This window comes from Emys orbicularis, chromosome 1 (assembly GCF_028017835.1).
Source record: "Emys orbicularis isolate rEmyOrb1 chromosome 1, rEmyOrb1.hap1, whole genome shotgun sequence".
NCBI lineage: Eukaryota > Metazoa > Chordata > Testudines > Emydidae > Emys > Emys orbicularis.
The window spans coordinates 345736531-345755092 of NC_088683.1; the positions used below are offsets into that span (position 1 = coordinate 345736531).

At 44.3% G+C, this 18562-nt stretch overlaps 1 protein-coding gene across 1 annotated transcript in view; it reads right to left on the reverse strand.

Annotated features, from left to right (window-relative positions):
- TYR (tyrosinase) overlaps positions 1 to 17616 on the reverse strand; it is an 85849-nt gene extending 68233 nt beyond the window's left edge. Inside the window, exon 1 of the mRNA XM_065421911.1 lies at positions 16798 to 17616. Coding sequence (XP_065277983.1) covers positions 16798 to 17616 — 819 coding nt within the window. The remainder of the gene's footprint in view (positions 1 to 16797) is intronic.
- Positions 17617 to 18562: the final 946 nt, after the last annotated feature.

Here is an 18562-nt window from a genome sequence, read left to right on the forward strand (position 1 = left end):
CGCGGGGGCAGGTTCAGCAGCAGGGCACACACACATTGCAGTCACTAGTTACCCTGGTCAGTCTGGGAGGTGGTTTTCATGTTCTGTGTGTGTGGGGGGGCTATGTGACTTTGTGGCGGGGGAGGGCGGTTAGAGATCTTATGCAGCGGTCCTTCTCCTGGATCACAGAGCCACGCAGCAGGGGATCTGTAACCGTCCTCCCCCTGCCACAAAGTCACATAGCCCCCACACACAGAGTCCCGAACAGGAGGGGTGGCAGGCTCCGTTGAAACAACCAGTCCACCAGTGCGGAGCCTGTCATTCCTGGAGTTTAGAAGCGTCCTTTGCATCACTACACTACACCCGCTCCCCACCACAGTCTGCGTCCCAGGTTCAACACTTTACCGCGAAAACAGTAATAAAGAAAACGGTGTTCATTAACAAATTTCAAATGATTTTATTTTTAAACATGTGTTGGAAGGGGGGGGAATGGGGTGAACGGGGTATGTAACTGGAGAGGATAGTGAACATTTACTGGGTAAAGAAACGGGGGCAGGTTCAGCTTCTCTGTAAACAAACTTAATAGTCACAGGTTACCCTGCTCACTGTGGAACCTAGCTTTCAAAGCCTCCCGGATGCACAGCGCGTCCCGCTGGGCTCTTCTAATTGCCTGGCTGTCTGGCTGGGCGTAATCAGCAGCCAGGCTATTTGCCTCAACCTCCCACCCCGCCATAAAGGTCTCCCCCTTGCTCTCACAGAGATTGTGGAGCACACAGCAAGCTGCAATAACAATGGGGATATTGGTTTCGCTGAGATCACAGCGAGTCAGTAAGCTTCTCCATCTCCCCTTGAGACGTCCAAAAGCACACTCCACCACCATTCTGCACTTGCTCAGCCGGTAGTTGAAGAGTTCTTTTTCACTGTCCAGGGCGCCTGTATAGGGCTTCATGAGCCAGGGCATTAGCGGGTAGGCTGGGTCCCCGAGGATGACTATAGGCATCTCCACATCCCCAAGAGTTATTTTGTGGTCCGGGAAGTAAATACCTTCCTGCAGCCGTCTAAACAGACCAGAGTTCCTGAAAACACGAGCGTCATGAACCTTGCCCGGCCATCCGAAGTTGATGTTTGTAAAACGTCCCCTATGGTCCACCAGTGCTTGCAGCACCATTGAAAAGTAGCCCTTTCGGTTAATGTACTGGCTGGCCTGGTGGTCCGGTCCCAGGATAGGGATGTGAGTTCCATCTATAGCCCCACCGCAGTTTGGGAATCCCATCGCGGCGAAGCCATCTATGATGACCTCCACGTTTCCCAGGGTCACTACCTTTGAGAGCAGTACCTCAATGATTGCGTTGGCTACTTGCATCACAACAACCCCCACGGTAGATTTGCCCACGCCAAAGTGGTTCGCGACTGACCGGTAGCTGTCCGGCGTTGCAAGCTTCCAGAGGGCTATGGCCACTCGCTTCTGGACACTCAGGGCTGCTCGCATCCGGGTGTCCTTGCGCTTCAGGGCAGGGGACAGCAACTCACAAAGTTCCAGGAAAGTCCCCTTCCGCATGCGAAAGTTTCGCAGCCACTGTGATTCATCCCAGACCTGCAGCACTATGCGGTCCCACCAGTCCGTGCTGGTCTCCCGGGCCCAGAATCGCCGTTCCACAACATCAACATGACCCATTGCCACCATGATGTCCTCGGCGCGGGGTCCCGAGCTTTGTGACAGGTCTGTGCCACTCTCAGACTTCAGGTCCTCACCGCGCTGCCGTAGTCTCCTCGCCCGATTTCTCAGCATCTGCCTCTGGGAAAGGTGGATGATAAGGTGCGAGGTGTTGATAACGGCCATAACTGCAGCGATGGTCGCAGCGGGCTCCATGCTTGCAGTGCTGTGGCATCCGCGCTGTCACTGACCAGAAAAGTGCGTGAACTGATTTCCCGCCGGCACTTTCAGGGAGGGAGGGCGGGAGTGACGGTTGGATGACGACAGTTACCCAAAACCACCCTCGACACATTTTTTTCCCCAGAAGACATTGGGGGCTCGACCCAGAATTCCAATGGGCAGCGGGGACTGCGGGAACTGTGGGATAGCTGCCCACAGTGCACCGCTTCCAATGTCGACGCTTGCCCCGTTAGTGTGGACTCATAAAGTCGAATTACTGTCCATAGTGTGGACACACACGTTCGACTTTGTAATATCGATTCAACATATTCGATTTAAGTAAAATCGAACTACTCTCGTAGTGTAGACATACCCTTAGTGTCTGTGTGCTTTATTTCCACATCTGGTAAATAAGGATAACCCCACTTCCCTACCTCGCAGGGATATTGTGACGATAAATACTTTGAAGATTGAGATACACTCATACTGTGGCAATGGGGGCCATATAATGATCTTAGATGGGAATATACTAAGTAATGTCATACTACAGCATGATTTTCTTAAGATTACATTTCAGCTCTGGGTAATGCCATCTAGAGTGCAGCTTTGTGCCAATATCGCCAATGCACAAGTGCTTTAAAGTTGTCCACCAATCATCCCCCAAGAACAGAGTGATGTTCAGGTGATGTAGAATCATGGGTCTTGAAGGGACCTTGAGAGGTCTAGTCCAGTCCCCTGCACTCAAGGCAGGATTAAGTATTATCTAGACCATTCCTGATAGGTTTGTCTAACCTGCTCTTAAAAATCTCCAATGATGGAGATTCCACAATCTCCCTAGGCAATTTATTCCAGTGCTTAACCACCCTGACAGTTAGGAAGTTTTTCCTAATGTCCAACCTAACCCCCCCTTGCTGCAATTTAAGCCCATTGCTTCTTGTCCTCTTCTCAGAGGTTAAGGAGAGTAATTCTTCTCTCTCCTCATTGTAACAACCTTTTATGTACTTGAAAACTGTTATCATGTCCCCTCTCAGTCTTCTCTTCTCCGGACTAAATAAACCCATTTTTTTCAGTCTTCCCTCATAGGTCCTGTTTTCTAGACCTTTAATCATTTTTTTTGCTCTTCTCTGGACTTTCTAATTTGTCCACATCTTTCCTGAAATGTGGTGCCCAGAACTGGACACAATACACCAGTTGAGGTCTAATCAGTGCAGAGTAGAGTGGAAGAATTACTTCTTGTGTCTTGCTTACAATGCTCCTGCTAATACATCCCAGAATGCAGTTTGCTTTTTATTCTACAGCGTTACACTGTTGACTCATTTTTAGTTTGTGATCCACTATGACCCCCAGATCCCCTTCCGCAGTACTCCTTCCTAGGCAGTCATTTCCCATTTTGTATGTGTGCAACTGAGTGTTCCTTCCTAAGTGGAGTACTTTGCAGTTGTCCTCATTTAATTTCATCCTATTTACTTCAGACCATTTCTCCAGTTTGTCCAGATCATCTTGAATTTTAATCCTATCCTCCAAAGCACTTGCAACCCCTCCCACTCATTATGCCCTTTCAGAGTGACTGTGAACCCATGGAAAAGAAGCCCTTGAGGAATTCCACCATGATTTCAATAATTTCCATCCCACCATCAACCTCAGCCTAGATCAATCCACACAAGCGGTCCATTTCCTGGACACTACTGTGCTAATAAGCGATGGTCACATAAATACCACCCTGTACCGGAAACCTACTGACCGCTACACTTACCTACATGCCTCCAGCTTCCATCCAGGACACACCACACGATCCATTGTCTACAGCCAAGCTCTAAGATATAACCGCATTTGCTCCAATCCCTCAGATAGAGACAAGCACCTACAAGATCTCTATCAAGCATTCTTAAAACTACAATACCCACCTGCTGAAGTGAAAAAACAGATTGACAGAGCCAGACGAGTACCCAGAAGTCACCTCCTACAAGACAGGGCCAACAAAGAAAATAACAGAACACCACTAGCTGTCACCTTCAGCCCCCAACTAAAACCTCTCCAGCGCATCATCAGAGATCTACAACCTATCCTGAAAGATGATCCTTTACTCTCACAGATCTTGGGAGACAGACCTGTCCTCGCTTACAGACAACCCCCCAACCTAAAGCAAATACTCACCAGCAACCACACATCACTGAACAAAAACACTGACCCAGGAACCTATCCTTGTAACAAAGCCCGATGCCAACTCTGTCCACATATCTATTCAAGTGACACCATCATAGGGCCTAATCACATCAGCCATACCATCAGTGGCTCATTCACCTGCACATCTACCAATGTGATATATGCCATCATGTGGCAGCAATGCCCCTCTGCCATGTACATTGGCCAAACCGGACAGTCTCTACGCAAAAGAATTAATGGACACAAATCTGACATCAGGAATCATAATACTCAAAAACCAGTGGGAGAACACTTTAACCTGTCTGGCCATTCTTTGACAGACCTGCGGGTGGCTATCTTAAAACAGAAAAACTTCAAAAACAGACTCCAACGAGAGACTGCTGAGCTGGAATTGATATGCAAACTAGACACAATCAACTCAGGGCTAAATAGGGATTGGGAATGGCTGAGCCATTACAAACATTGAATCTATCTCCCCTTGTAAGTATTTTCACACTTGCTTCTTATCAAACTGTCTGTACTGAGCCATCTTGATTATCACTTCAAAAGTTTTTTTTCTCTTACTTAATTGGCCTCTCAGAGTTGGTAAGACAACTCCCACCTGTTCATGCTCTCTGTATGTGTGTGTATATATATCTCCTCAATATATGGTTCACTCTATATGCATCCGAAGAAGTGGGTTGTAGCCCACGAAAGCTTATGCTCTAATAAATTTGTTAGTCTCTAAGATGCCACAAGTACTCCTGTTATTTTTGTGAACCACTGATAACTACTCTCTGGGAACAGATTTCCAACCAGTTATGCACCCACCATAGAGTAGCTCCATCTAGGTTGTATTTCCCTAGCTTGTTTATGAGAAGGTCATGCAAGACAATATCAAAAGCCTTACTAAATTCAAGATATACCACATCTTTCACTTCCCCCTTATCCACAAGGCTTGTTAGCTTTGTTTGACAGGGTATCAGGTTGGTCTGACATGATTTGTTCTTGACACATCCATGCTGACTGTTATTTATCACCCTATTATCTTCACGTGATCACAAATTGATTGCTTAATTATTTGCTCCATTATCTTTCCAGGTACTGAAGTTAAGTTGACTGGTATGTAATTCCCCGGGTTGTCCTTATTCCCCCTTTTATAGATTGGAACTATGTTTGCTCTTTTCCAGTCCTATGGAATCTCTCCCGTCTTCCGTGACTTTTCAAAGATAATCGCTATTGGCTCAGATATCTCCTCAGTCAGCTCCTTGAGTATGGTAGTAGTGCAGTCATAGCATCTCCTATGCATAGCAGCTCTTCCCCACCTCAACTGTTTGCATAATAGAAGTGACCTGGGGAAAAAAGATGTGTCCAGGTTTCCCTGTATCTTGGCTTCCATATTGATCTTGTGAAGCCTCACACAACTAACACAAGTTAGGACAAACCTGAGACTACTCTAACCTATGCCAGGAACCTACCTGATACTCAGCCTGCCCAGGACTGGGGAGAATTTAATGGCCTTTGGTAAGCAGGAGATCAGTTTAGATGATCTAATGGTCCCTTCTGGCCTTAAACTCTATGAAATCTATGAAAATGAAAAAGTGGAATCGTGGCTTAAAAAGTGGAATAGTGTGCTCCTCAGCTGTACCTGAGGATCTGGGCCAACAGCTATATCTGTGTTGAATGATTCTACCCCCTATAAAACAAACAAACAAACCAGAAAAACCTCTCTATCCCCACCAAAACACAAAACTCTGCGACCAATTGTCTGCCTTGTCTGCGTGCTTGGTCATGGCACGTGTGGAAAGCGGATGTGCAACAGAAAACAGGCCAGGGGGAAATTCCCAAAGAATGCCTTCATGCTTATTGTATATATGTATTTAATGAAATAAAATACTGAGCAACAAGAAGAGCAAGAGGCATCCTGTAAGCATGAAGTGGAAGGAACTAGGATTGTTCATCCTTAAAGGCAGTGTCAAGAACTGATGTATCAGTACTCCCCAAAATGCAAATTGCATTTGATTTATTTTTAATAAATAATTAATCTTATTTTTCCCGTAAAGCCCCCTCTTATGTCTTTAGAATGTAAGTAGATTGGGACATAGACTTTGTTACTCTCTCTCTATAGCTACACCTATGCAATTCTGTTGTCCTCATGACGGTCATATGAGTGTAACTGAGAGCAAAATACGTCCCTCATGTTTGTCTGTCATATTTTACCTTTTCTGCAGCAAGCTGTACCTTTTCTACACATGCAATGCTATACATTATTACTTTTAACAACAAATAATATACTTAAATTTGACTGGTGATGGGGCCCAAACCTCCCCCAAAGAATCCACGCCTTGCCCATAGAAGTTCAAAATAGGGTGGGGAGGTAATGGCTAACGATGATCATGATAGTGCTCCAGAAGGTCAGAGTTTAAATGTAGAATGAGCAGCTTGGATAGGCATGTAGTGAAAGGTACAATGTTTGCCAGTACAGATAGGCCAGGGGTGGCCAACCTGAGCCTGAGAAGGAGCCAGAATTTACTAATGTACATTGCCAAAGAGCCACAGTAATACGTCAGCAGCCCCCCATCAGCTCCCCCTTTCCCCCCCACTCCAAGCGCCTCCTGCCCACTGGCAGCCCCGCTGATCAGCGCCTTCCCCTCCCTCCTCGGACCTCCAGATCAGCTGTTTCATGGCATGCAGGAGGCTCTGGGGGGGAAGGGGAAGGAGCGAGGGCAGACTCGGGAGGGGGTGGGAATGGGTGGAGTGGGGGCAGGGCCTGTGGCAGAGCCAGGGGTTGAGCAGTGAGCACCCCCTGGCACATTGGAAAGTCGGTGCCTGTAGCTCCAGCCCCGCAGTCGGTGCCTAAACAAGGAGCCGCATATTAATTTCTGAAGAGCCTCAAGTGGCTCCAGAGCCACAGGTTGGCCACCCCTGAGATAGGCTCTAGAGAATTCCCAGCACAAGCAGTTCTAAAAACTGGGAGACAAGCCGAAGGCTATTAAAGTAAAAAATCAGAAGCCAAAGAGAAAGTCGTTTGCTTTGCAGAAGGTAAGATGTGACATTTGAACTTCAGAGAAAGGGAATCCTTGCTCTTTTCAGTTAGGCAAATTCATTTTATTTGTGTTTTTAGTCCTATGTACTATGTGATGCGGTTTTACCAATGTTGTTAAAGCTAATGTCACTAGTGGGCATAGCTTGTATATGCCAATATTAATATCTAGTATGACCAAGTCATACTAAAATCAGAGGGGTAGCTGTGTTAGTCTGTATCCACAAAAACAACGAGGAGTCCGGTGGCACCTTTAAGACTAACAGATTTATTTGGGCATAAGCTTTCGTGGGTTAAAAAAACACTTCTTCAGATGCAGCTTATGCCCAAAAAAATCTGTTAGTCTTTAAGGTGCCACCGGAGTCCTCGTTGTTCAAGTAGGGTCAGTAAATTATAGGGAGGAACGTTAAGAGAACACTTTCATGACAAACTGCTGCAAACTATAAAATATATGCAAATAATAATACTTAGCTCTTACAGAAGGGATTGAACAGGGCACATTCTATTTTATTAATTTTTTAAAAACCCTCTAAGTTAAAAGATTATTATTTAGGTTGCAAAGTCAAGAATTTTAAAGTTAGGAAATTCCAGATTTACCATTGACTGTTCAACCTTAATGATCCTAATGCACATGCCACAAGGGGAGAGACCATTTTTAATTAGATGATCACATGCTATTTTTTTCCACATGATGGGACCCCTGCCTTATTCAGTGCACAAGATGGATGCACAAGGGGTCAGAATGAAGGTTATGCAGGCAACAGTAAAATAGGCAAATCCTAACTTTTGACTTCTTGACTTTGCAATTAAATAAGGCCAGCACATACAGGTTACTCCACTGATTTACATCAGCTGAGTATCTAGCCCATAGATTCATGGATCCAGCTTCTGCTCTCTGTGTAAAAATCAGGAGTAAATATAATGCAATAAAATGTGTGAAAAAGAATGGCGATGAAACAAATATCAGGCCTTCAGTGTTCAAGGTCAGGACTGCATGTTCTGGGGGGAGCAAAATCAAGGATGATCCAAGTTCAGGCACCACTTCTCAGAAAGAGACAGACAGATCTGGAGGAGCCCTAAAGATAAAGCAAACAGGTTTTTACAGATTATTGTTAGTATTATAGTAATGCCTGGAGGCCCCAACCAAAATCAGCACCCCATTGTTTAAGGCCGTGTAGAAACACCTAGTAAGAGACAGTCCTTGCTCCAAAGAGCTTCCTATCTAAATAGACAAGAGAGCAAAAGATGGGAGAAAAGAAATTGTTGTATTCCCATTTTACTGAGCTGCAGAGAGATGATGTGACCTGCCCAAAATTCCATGGCAAGTCTGTGGTTGATCTGGGAATCCAACTCAGATTCCTCAAGTCCCAGTCAGGTCCTTACACATCCTTTCCCCTGGTCTTATTTTTGAAATTTATCAAACAAATTCATCTCTGATGTGCCTTCATTAACTTCAGTTGGGCCTTGTGTGTTAAAACTCCTAGGACTGCTGTTGGAGATAGGTATGTGTTGCCCTGCAATGGGTTTCATCCCAACAGCTGGATGGAACCTCACTGGAGTCCATGGGGCTCTGCAGGAGTCTGCCTGCACAGAGCAGCTTTTAGAATCACAACCTAGGAGGGTGCGCGAGAGAGACAGTCAAATCATAAATAAATTTAGGACACTCATATGCACTGGGATTTTTATCATTATTCATTCTATAAATAGATAAAGTCCCAAATATTTCCATCTGCCTCTCAACCTAGCCATCATTACTTGGCTGGCTTCTTATATGCATTCCAGCAGACGTGGGATGCTTATAAGAAATCAAGTAGCTCTGGGTCAAGAAATGTTGATTTAAGAAAAGAGAGTGAAAATGACTGTGACTTTCTATCTGTTTTGAGCCACAAATCAGACAATCTGGCCTTAAAATTAGACTGGGTGTCTTTCTAGCAATGGTATTTACTAGTTCAAACAAAAGTTACGGACCTAATGCAGAAATTGTTGGTTAGGTTCTGTGGCCTGTGTTATGTAGGAAGTCAGACTAGATGATCATAGTAGGCCTTTCTGGCCTTAAAATCTATGAAAAATGGGCCTTTGTCACCCCCTTTTCTCCTAATTCAAGATCAGGCCTCCCTTTTAAAAATTGCACTACTGACGTTTTTCTCTTTTGGAACAAATTCATAATTCACATTGGACAATGCTCACTCCTGCAAACATTGCAAGGGCCCGATCCTCAGCAGGCATAAATCAGTGCAGCTCCATTGAAGTTGGTATGAACAAGCACAATAGCTGCATTTATATAAACAGTTAATAGATAGCGCGCCAGTAGATGGCACTCAAGAATATGCAGCATAGTTCCTGGGTTTAATAAAACTTCTTGTTGTGCTCTGGAAATGGGTTCCTTTGTAGAGCTCTTCATGTCATCTCTTAGCACAACTCAGTGAACTTTGCTAATTTGCACCAGCTGAGGAGCTGGCCCCAAGAAAAAGGGTCTGATTCTCCACACTTTCAAATGGAATATTAAGGTTAGGAAATATTTGTAAAAGTTTGGTAGCATTTACTGTGACTCTCACACCTTTCTTTAAAGCTGTTGGTTTTTTACCGTAACCCTTAGGCCCTGATTCTGCAGTTGTCTCTGTGCAGACAGATCCCTACACCCATGTGGAACCAATTGTAGGACTTGGAGCCTTAGCCTTTCTTCAGCCTTGTTTTAAACTTTTGTAAATTGCTTATTTTCTTAACTGCAAATATTTCATTTTTTAATGCTGGCATTATTTGTGATACTTCTTTAAGGTTAAGCCAATGAGAACAGTGACATGCACTGCTTACAAACATCAAGCCAAAGATTTTATGTTAATTGTGATAAATATTTTCTCAAATACATGGGAAGCTGTTCAAATATATACCGATCTACACATTAAAGGGAGATTAAACTAACGGCTAGATTGAGCCTGTGCTCATTGCCTTCATTAGGGGGTGGTGCGTAACTCAGCCTCACAAATCTTTCACTACTTCTGCCTGGCTCTCAGGGGATAATAATTCACACCACCTCTTTGCTAGGTATATATTACTGCACTTCCCTTCAGCTCCACTGGCCAACATATTGAGTGGAGAGAGCCCCTCCCCACCTGCTTGCTTGGGAGTGGGACTGGGCATGCAGCCCCAGCTATCATCTCACGCCTGAAATAAAGATGCATGGAGGCTGCCCAGGGGTATGACTCTACATGGCTGCATTAGGGCCTGGCACAATCAGGTCTTCATTAGGTGGCATCCAAATGCAACTCACTCACCAAACGTAAGGAGATGCAAGAAGAATCCTGAGCTATTGTGAAACAGAACAAGCTGAACTTTGGAGATCCTATGATAATAATGTCCTGTCTTTAAAACCTTGCAAGGAACTCTGATAGAGATTATGCATATTTATACCCAAATAAGAGCACTTGAAGAGCTCTTTCTAACATTTGTGGGGCTGAAATATAGATTAGCAAATGGACTGAATAAAAGAAAAATTTAGAAGTAAAACTTCAAAGAGATTGTAAGAGACAACTCAACAAGGGCATAAGGTGACAAATTATCTTCAGTCTATGAATTTCTGACCCCTACTGCATATGCATAAATTAAAGGCGCTACTGAAAGTGACAAGACTGAAGCAAACCCAACCTCTATAAGGTATGTTCTCCATGTTCAGTGAACTCTGGTTGAAATTCCTCCCTATGCAGAGGGGCAGCCCAATGCCTGAGGACATCTTACTTCCCAACAGAGCTGGGGTTTGCTAGCATGGAATGGATATTATTGCAAATCACTGCCAAAAGTTTCGTTCACTCTTGCTGGTATTTCCCTTCTGGTTTGCCAGGGTATGACACTGTGCTGCTTTTCTGGCGCCAGGCCAGGCCTCTTTGGTGTGGCCAACCCTGCACCCCAAATTCACACTGACTCAGTCTCCTACAGGTCAGATCTCTTTTCACTGAATTATTAGTGTGCATTAGCATTGATGGAAAAACCTGACCTGGGAATTTCTAAACTTCTGATCATTTCTGTCATTGAGGTTATTTTTTTTTACTAGGCCATTCTTTACAGCTGTTGCTACATATGCGGGGAACAAACTAGCAACTATAGGCCAAACTCTCCTCCCAGATGTGAATCCAAAATAAATCCAGTGAATGAAATCAGTGGGATTACTTTGGGTTTACAGCAATATAACTGATGGGAGAATCTGGCCCACGCTTCTTGTTTGGGGGCTTTCTTTCTATTCATTTCTTTGTGGCATATAGAGCCTAATCTCCATGGAACACAGCATGTAGATTCATTTCTGCTTGGCATGTAGATTCTAATCTCTCTGTAACACAGCATGTTTCAGACTTAAAATCTCTGTAAGTAGACAGCAAGGAGACTAATCTTCATGACCACCTGATTGACAGCTACTTGCTCACAAACAGCTGTCAGGGTTTTATTTTTTTCTTTTGAAAATGAACCTGTGCAGCAGATATGGTCTTAAACTTCTTGTGTTGTGAGTTGCAGTCAGGGGCATAAGCAGTTTCTGAGATATGGGTATCTGTGGCTAGGAAGTGGGGTTGGCTTCAGAGCCTGAGCCGCAACTTCAAAGTGCTGCCTATACAGGCATTTTTAGAGCACTACTGTGAGCCCTGCTTGCCCAAGTCTGTCAAACCGGCCTGGGAAGCTTGCTTTCACTTGCTCCAAAATGCGGTGTAGATCTAGCCCTTGGCTAGTGCCCTATGCTCTGGAGCATCCTTCCTGTCCTGGTTTGGTCACAATAGCCAAATAAGCAGACAGCCCTGTACAAATATGTGAGATGAGATGTGAGGGGTTTTTTTTTTCCTAAGCAAATATCTTTAAAATAATGCTTGCAATTTTATTCAAAATTTAAAAAATAATCTGCTTTAGTCTAAGAACACACACAAAAAAAGGCACAATAAATACTGGAGCAAAGGAGGATTGGCTCTTTTTTCGTTTGGTGATTGGAGGGTTTTTTTTTTTATTTACAAGTTTGGATGTGGGTAAAAATAGTGTTTGGAATGATGCCCTGGTGGCCCCCTTAATTATGCAGCCATCAATCCATCTCTGCGATGAATAGACTGGGCCTAGTCCTTAGTTAATGTGCCCGACTATCCAATTTGCACACCCCATACAGGGGTTGCTCACCATTGCCGTCCCCGGGCACATCCAGGGTGGAAAAATACTACTGTACTGATTCAGCAGCATTTTATACATATTTGCACAGGTGTAAATGTCTGCATGGAGTACCAGGGTAGTGGAGAATCGAGCCCAGAGTGAAGACCTTACATTGCTGTGACTGAAAGCAGAACTTAATTCAGTCTGGTCAATTACTTCCTCTAGGTCAATCTATTTTTCAAGGTGTCAGAGTACACCAGGCCCAATCCAATCCAGCTGCTTTTCATTACAGGAGTGGGACAAAGCAGCCAATACTAGTGACTCCGGCTAGAATTTATACTGTATTGCCTTATTTTGTCTGCAATGTACCTGGCACCCAAACCCAATCGAATCTAACGCTCAATCTCAATAAACGGAGCCAAATTCTGCTTTCGCTTTCACCAGAGCGAATCCTTGGTAACTCCATAGACTTTAATAGAGTGACTCTAAATTTACCCCAGTGCACCAGAGAGCAGAATGTGGACCAGAAACATTCAAACAGGGCACAGTGCTTATTTCTATTAGCCAATATATTATCCTGAAGAACTAAAACCCCCAAAAATCACCTCTCCAACTTCCGTGCAAAGATTCTGATTTCTTTCTCCCTTGCCCTGGATTTGCATGCGATTGTATAGCTCAGTACAGCATTAATGAGTGCATATGGGTTTTATTTAAGACAAAGAAATCTAACGGCAATAGTTCAGCCATTACTTACAAACACCTGCAAGGATAAGGTAAACTCTAGAGGAAAAAAACAACCATATTAGCTGTTCCTAACAGAAGCAGGAGTCAGAAGTCTTTCTTATATGATAAACATGAGAAAAAAACGTGCACAGATAATTCACTCAACTAAGTGGTAGCAGTAGCATGCTGAAGAATAAAAGTGATGGGGGGGAGCTAGAATTTCAGCATGCAGGCATGGGTATCCATGTTGCCATAGCAACTTTGCAATGGAATAAAGTATTTTGCTCCTTTCTTTAGAAAGAGATGCTGTGCTACAAATAGGCACTTTACATTTTTTTTAAAAACAAATCCATAACAACCCCTTGAGTGTGCCACCGTGTCTTAATTTTCCTAATGCTGCAGAATCCGCAGTCATTATTTTATTACATTTTGAAAGGGCATTGTGGATTTTAAAAGGACACTGTGATACTTCTTTATTTTAAAGTCATTTTTAGCTGTTTCTCTTCCCCTCTCTATCATTTAGATTACCCTATTAAAAGCCTGAATTCCTACACATCTCTCAACTCTCCACTCCCTTATTAGTTTGTCCTTTGTTATTTGAGTGGCAGTGCTTTGGCAATCAGCATACACTGCACTAGATCTATGGCTGCCTTCCGGCTGAAGCGAAGACTGTTTGTTTCCTTTTAGTTTTATGGAATGAGATTCTGATTCTAGTGTCAGACTAAGGCACTCCATTGACTTCAGAGTTGCTCCATTGTAAGTAGAGCGGGTTGGGAATTTTCTGACAAATCTTTTTATGTCAGAAAATGGCAATTTATTGAAACAAAAACTTTCCATGAGAATGTATCTGTTGTGATACAACTTTTGTTGGGAAAAAATGTTCAGGTCCAGGAGGGAGGGAGCAAATGACTCACCTGAGAATGGCCCAGTGGTTAAGGTGCTCACCTGGCATGAAGAAGACCTAGCTTCAAGTCCCTATTCAATCTGATCAAAAGCAGGGACTTGAACTTGGACCTTTCACATCCTGGATGAGTGCCTAACCAATGAGCTATGGAGTCAATATCCTATTTCTTTTTTCTTTCTTTTTTGGGGGGTAAAAACCTTTAAAGATCTTGGTTTCATCCAAATGCAGACTGGAAAAAATGGTGGGGGTCTGGAATACCATTTTCTACCCATCTCTAATTTTAAGCCAGAGAAACATTTGGCCTCAGAGCTACTAAAGCAGTGGTCTCAAATGTATTTGACCATGCCCCCCCTTCTTTCTGTCTATAGTCGCTTATGTCCTCCCACAAGTGCATATACCATCACCCAGCTCTGAAGGCAGAGCAGAGAGCAGCAGCTGCTGGCCAGGCACCCAGCTCTGAAGCCAGCGCCACACCAGCAGCAGTGCAGAACTAAGGGTGGCAATGTGAAAAGTGATATTTGTCAATATCACTTTTCACAGCAGACTTAGCGCCCCATTGCCACCCTTACTTCTGCACTGCTGCTGCCACCTCCCGGTGAGGGACTTGGGGGCGGGGAAAGGAGAGACCAAGCCTGGGCTGCCTTTTGGTGAGGGTTTGAGGGGGCGAGGAAGGAGAACCCTGGGGTGGCGGGGCTCCGGCTGCTCCCTTTATCCCATCCCCTCCCCTCCCGGCTGTGCATGGCCCTTCTGCACAAGCCCCAGCCGCCCCAGGGCTGACAGCCAGAGCTCTTTTAAAAAGGCACACAGTTCACACCTCCCTCGACAGATTCCCGTGCCTCCCTTGGGGGGCCTGCCCCATAGTTGGAGAACCACTGTACTAAAGGAACATCAGTCTAACTTGTACCTTGACCACATGCTCCCCAAGTCAAACCATGATTCTACTATCTTGCCATCGTAGTTCAGGAGTAAATCCACTGACGTCAGTAAGTTACACATGAATGTTAGAGGGGAATCAGAGCCATTGAATGCGAAGTCATAGTTGGAACTGGTTTGAAAGTTTTAACAAATAGGCACTTTACAAAATATTACCAAGTGACTTACATGCCTAAACCCCATCTTCAAAAGTGACTTAGGAAATGTTGACAATGGGACTGTGAGGTGCTTTTGGAAGTTTTACCCCAAAACTAAACATTTTAAAAACATGCTGCATTCTCACCTTCCCCACACTAGCACTTTTGTGCTTAAGGCATACAAAGACTTTATTTTGACGAGATTTGTCTGGTAAGAGAAGCTTTGCTTCATTTATAGGATATCTGAATGACAGCCAGCCTGAAATGGTAAATTATAGAACACCGCTGGTTTTTAAATGTACTGTAGCAAAGCTTTTATGTGCTCAGATACTACATTGATAGGGAAGCTATACATATCTAGCTATATCAGTCAGACCTTTGAAAGGGTAAGCAAAGCACCGCTCACTGACCCCTCCTGCTTTGTAGGAAACAGTATTACGTACATGTGGAGACAGCTAGAAACTTGCTAATCCTGTTATAATACCTGCACCCTGTTACTATTGACCTGTCCTCCAGTGTGCTATATATGTCTTAATTAGACTTCACACTCCACAGGACAGGCACAATAGGCCTGATTCTAGTTTCACTTACATCAGTTTCACATTGGTGCAACTGCATTGACTTCATGTTATTCCTGGTTTAGACCAGTGAGAAATCAGACATGGGTCTGCTGTATTCTCTGGGTGAGATCCTGGCTCCACTGAAGTTAATGACAAAACGCCCACTGACTTCAATGGTGCCAGGATTTCACCCCATGTGTTTAAGTGCCACATGCACATATGGGACTATATAAATAAAGTTCTGCAGGACTTCGCTAGTTTCACTTTTTGTTGGAATGAGAAAACCACACTCTGAGACAAATGACATCTTTCTATATATTGGACCAATTTCGGTACTTTTACAATTCTGAACTGGTGTCAATCCAGAGGAATTCCACTTAAATCAATACTCTGATTACACTGCTGTAACTGAAAGGAGCCATGCATCAGTTCAAAATACAGGGCCAGATTCATTGGTATATTCTGCTACTTTGTGCTACTCTGGTGATGCAAAACAGCCACAAATCCAGTTTACCAGGCTGGCGTTAGCCAAGTTTGTCTTTGTTTTGTGACACCAGAGTATCACAGAGCTGCTGGAGCATATTGGTGAATTTGTCCGACAGTCCATTAAATCATGGAAACAAAGGACCAGATCCTCAGCTGGTGTAAACTGGTGTATCTCCAAGTAAGTCAAAAGAATAATGCCAGTTTGCACCAACTAAGGACCTAGCCTTTAAAGCTTTAAACTCCAAAAGTGCATTGCACTAGGACACCACAATGTATATTGGATGCACTTCAGCTAGACAAATAAGCAAGGCTTTATTGCTTTATAGATTCAGCTGAACTGTTTGAAATGTAGGAAGACTCTGAGTGCTAAATTCTTAGCCCATTTTAACAGGGAGATTAGCTTTTATTTTTCTTTTGAATAAATCACCGGACTTTATTTGGAAATGACTGCTGTTAACAGCATAGCCAATCCTTTTGGGTGCACTAAAGACTTTTCACTTTAAACTAGATAAGCTTAATTGGATAGTTTAAAAATCTTGGCTGGAAAAAGAGGTTGTGAGGGGGCAGGGGGTGGAAAGCCTTTCAGATTGCAAAGCACATTGATGACAACTCCGTGCCTTTGTTTCCATTGCTCAGACACTAACACTGCCATGAAGAGGCTGTACGCCGGCGACTTGCATACAAATGCCCTACTTTCTCTTAGCAGGATGTCTCTATCCAGCACTGTTGCAATGTCGTGTTATGCACCTTGCTTTAGGTGCAGTGATGCACCCAAAAGGTAATTTAGGATTTATTTTGGTGAACTAGATTTCCCTCTTGCCACAAGTCGATTAGCATGTAATGTATCAGATCTCTTAGCATAAAGCCACTCTTCCAGCCCTCCCTCCCTGCCAGCCAGTCCTTACCTGCCACGAGGAGAAAAAGGATGCTGGGCTGAGTAACTGAGGGTTAGTGGGGTGTCTGCCTCCCATCAATTCATCGGTGCAGACATTGCAGCCTTCGGCATCTCGCCAGTCCCAGTAAGGAATGGTGAAGTTCTCATCTCCTGTGATCTTCTGGATCTCGTGTTCCCACAGCAGCAAGAACAGCCGATGCCAAGGTAGAAAACCTGGGGCTTCATGGGCAAAATCAATATCCCTCCATACGCTTGACCCACCTAGCAAGGTGTCATGAGAGACGTAGTAATGCATCCATACGAAGAGGTCGTAAACGTTGATGTTCCTGAACATGGGGGTCGAGCCATTGTTCATCTGAGCATAGGTGCCACTGGCGATGACGTAGTCCTGGCTGGGGGTGTGCTTTGCCAAGTTGAGGTAGGCAAGGAACTTATTCTTCTCTCTGCTACTAAGCTGGAAGATGCTTCTTCTCATGAGCATCCTCCTATTGGCACAGTTGGGCCCTGAGAAGCCAAACCTGCACTCCCCGCAGTTGAATCCCATAAAGTTGCTGTTGCATTGGCATGTCCTGTTATAAAACACAGCAGGCCAGTCCTCTCTGTCGTCCACCCCTGTAAAGGGGAACTGCGGCCCGAGTGGGGCACGGGACAGAAGGATCTCCTGGCAGGAGCCCCTGCCAGAGAATTCCCCACAAGGGGACCCGTCCCCAGCCCACAGTGGGCAACATTCCTTCCTCAGCAGGCTCTCTGAAGATGCACAGGCTCGGGGGAACTGCCCGGATGAAGGCTGTAGAATCCCCAGCAGGAAACCCAGGGCCAAGAGACACATCCTCACACAACAGCAGGCAACCTTCAGTGCTGTGGCTCAGTGCATGAATAGATCTAACCCCTGCCACAGCCCTGCATATGAAATAAATTTTTCCCCTCCAGTGGGAAAGTTTCACTCCTGCCTTTTTTTTTTTTTTTAAACCGTGCACCCTTCAATCTCCTTCGCCATCTACTACACGTACACACAATTCTCTGTTAATCTGATTATCACATGTTCTGGGTGAAATCCAAGTGACTTATTTTCCCCTTTAGCATTCAACATACACAGACTTATTATAAGCAGTTATCTTCTGCCTGTCACATGACCCTTTTCCTCTGGCAACTGTAGACCAAGTAAAACTTGGATACAGAAATAGTGACAGCCGTTTTAATTCCTTGTTTGCTTATGTGCATTAGAATAATGATTTGGTTTAAAAAAAAATAGACAAAGTCTGTTGAATTAAATAAGCATAGCAAATCTCTGGATTAAAATAAACTTTATTAATTTTATTTTTAATCTATCCCCCTCAGTCTGAGACTCATAAAATGACCCTATTAAAATGAGGCCAAAGAGAGTGTGAAAGTAGGATCCAGTGCAGAATTAAGGGTTTGGTTTTGGTGACGTGTTCAGACTGAAAACACTTCTCTTCCTCCTAGCCTGGTTCACTGCAGAATAACTTCACAGCATCCCTTCTCTGACAGAAGGTTCCATTATAAACTTTTAGGGGCAGGTCCTCATCCAATAGCTATATTGAGATCAGTGCAGCTATGACAGTTAACACCAGCCCAGGACATGCTTCCTGGCTTCCTCCATTAGTAAAACGTTGTAGTAGGGAAATTACAGGGAGAAAATTGCAGGGGAGAGAGTCAACCTGGAACAGCGCTGCAGCCATCCATCCCCTGATCTGGAAAAGGGACCATGATTTCCCCTGGGAGGGAGTTTGCAGACACTGGATCTACATGTTGTA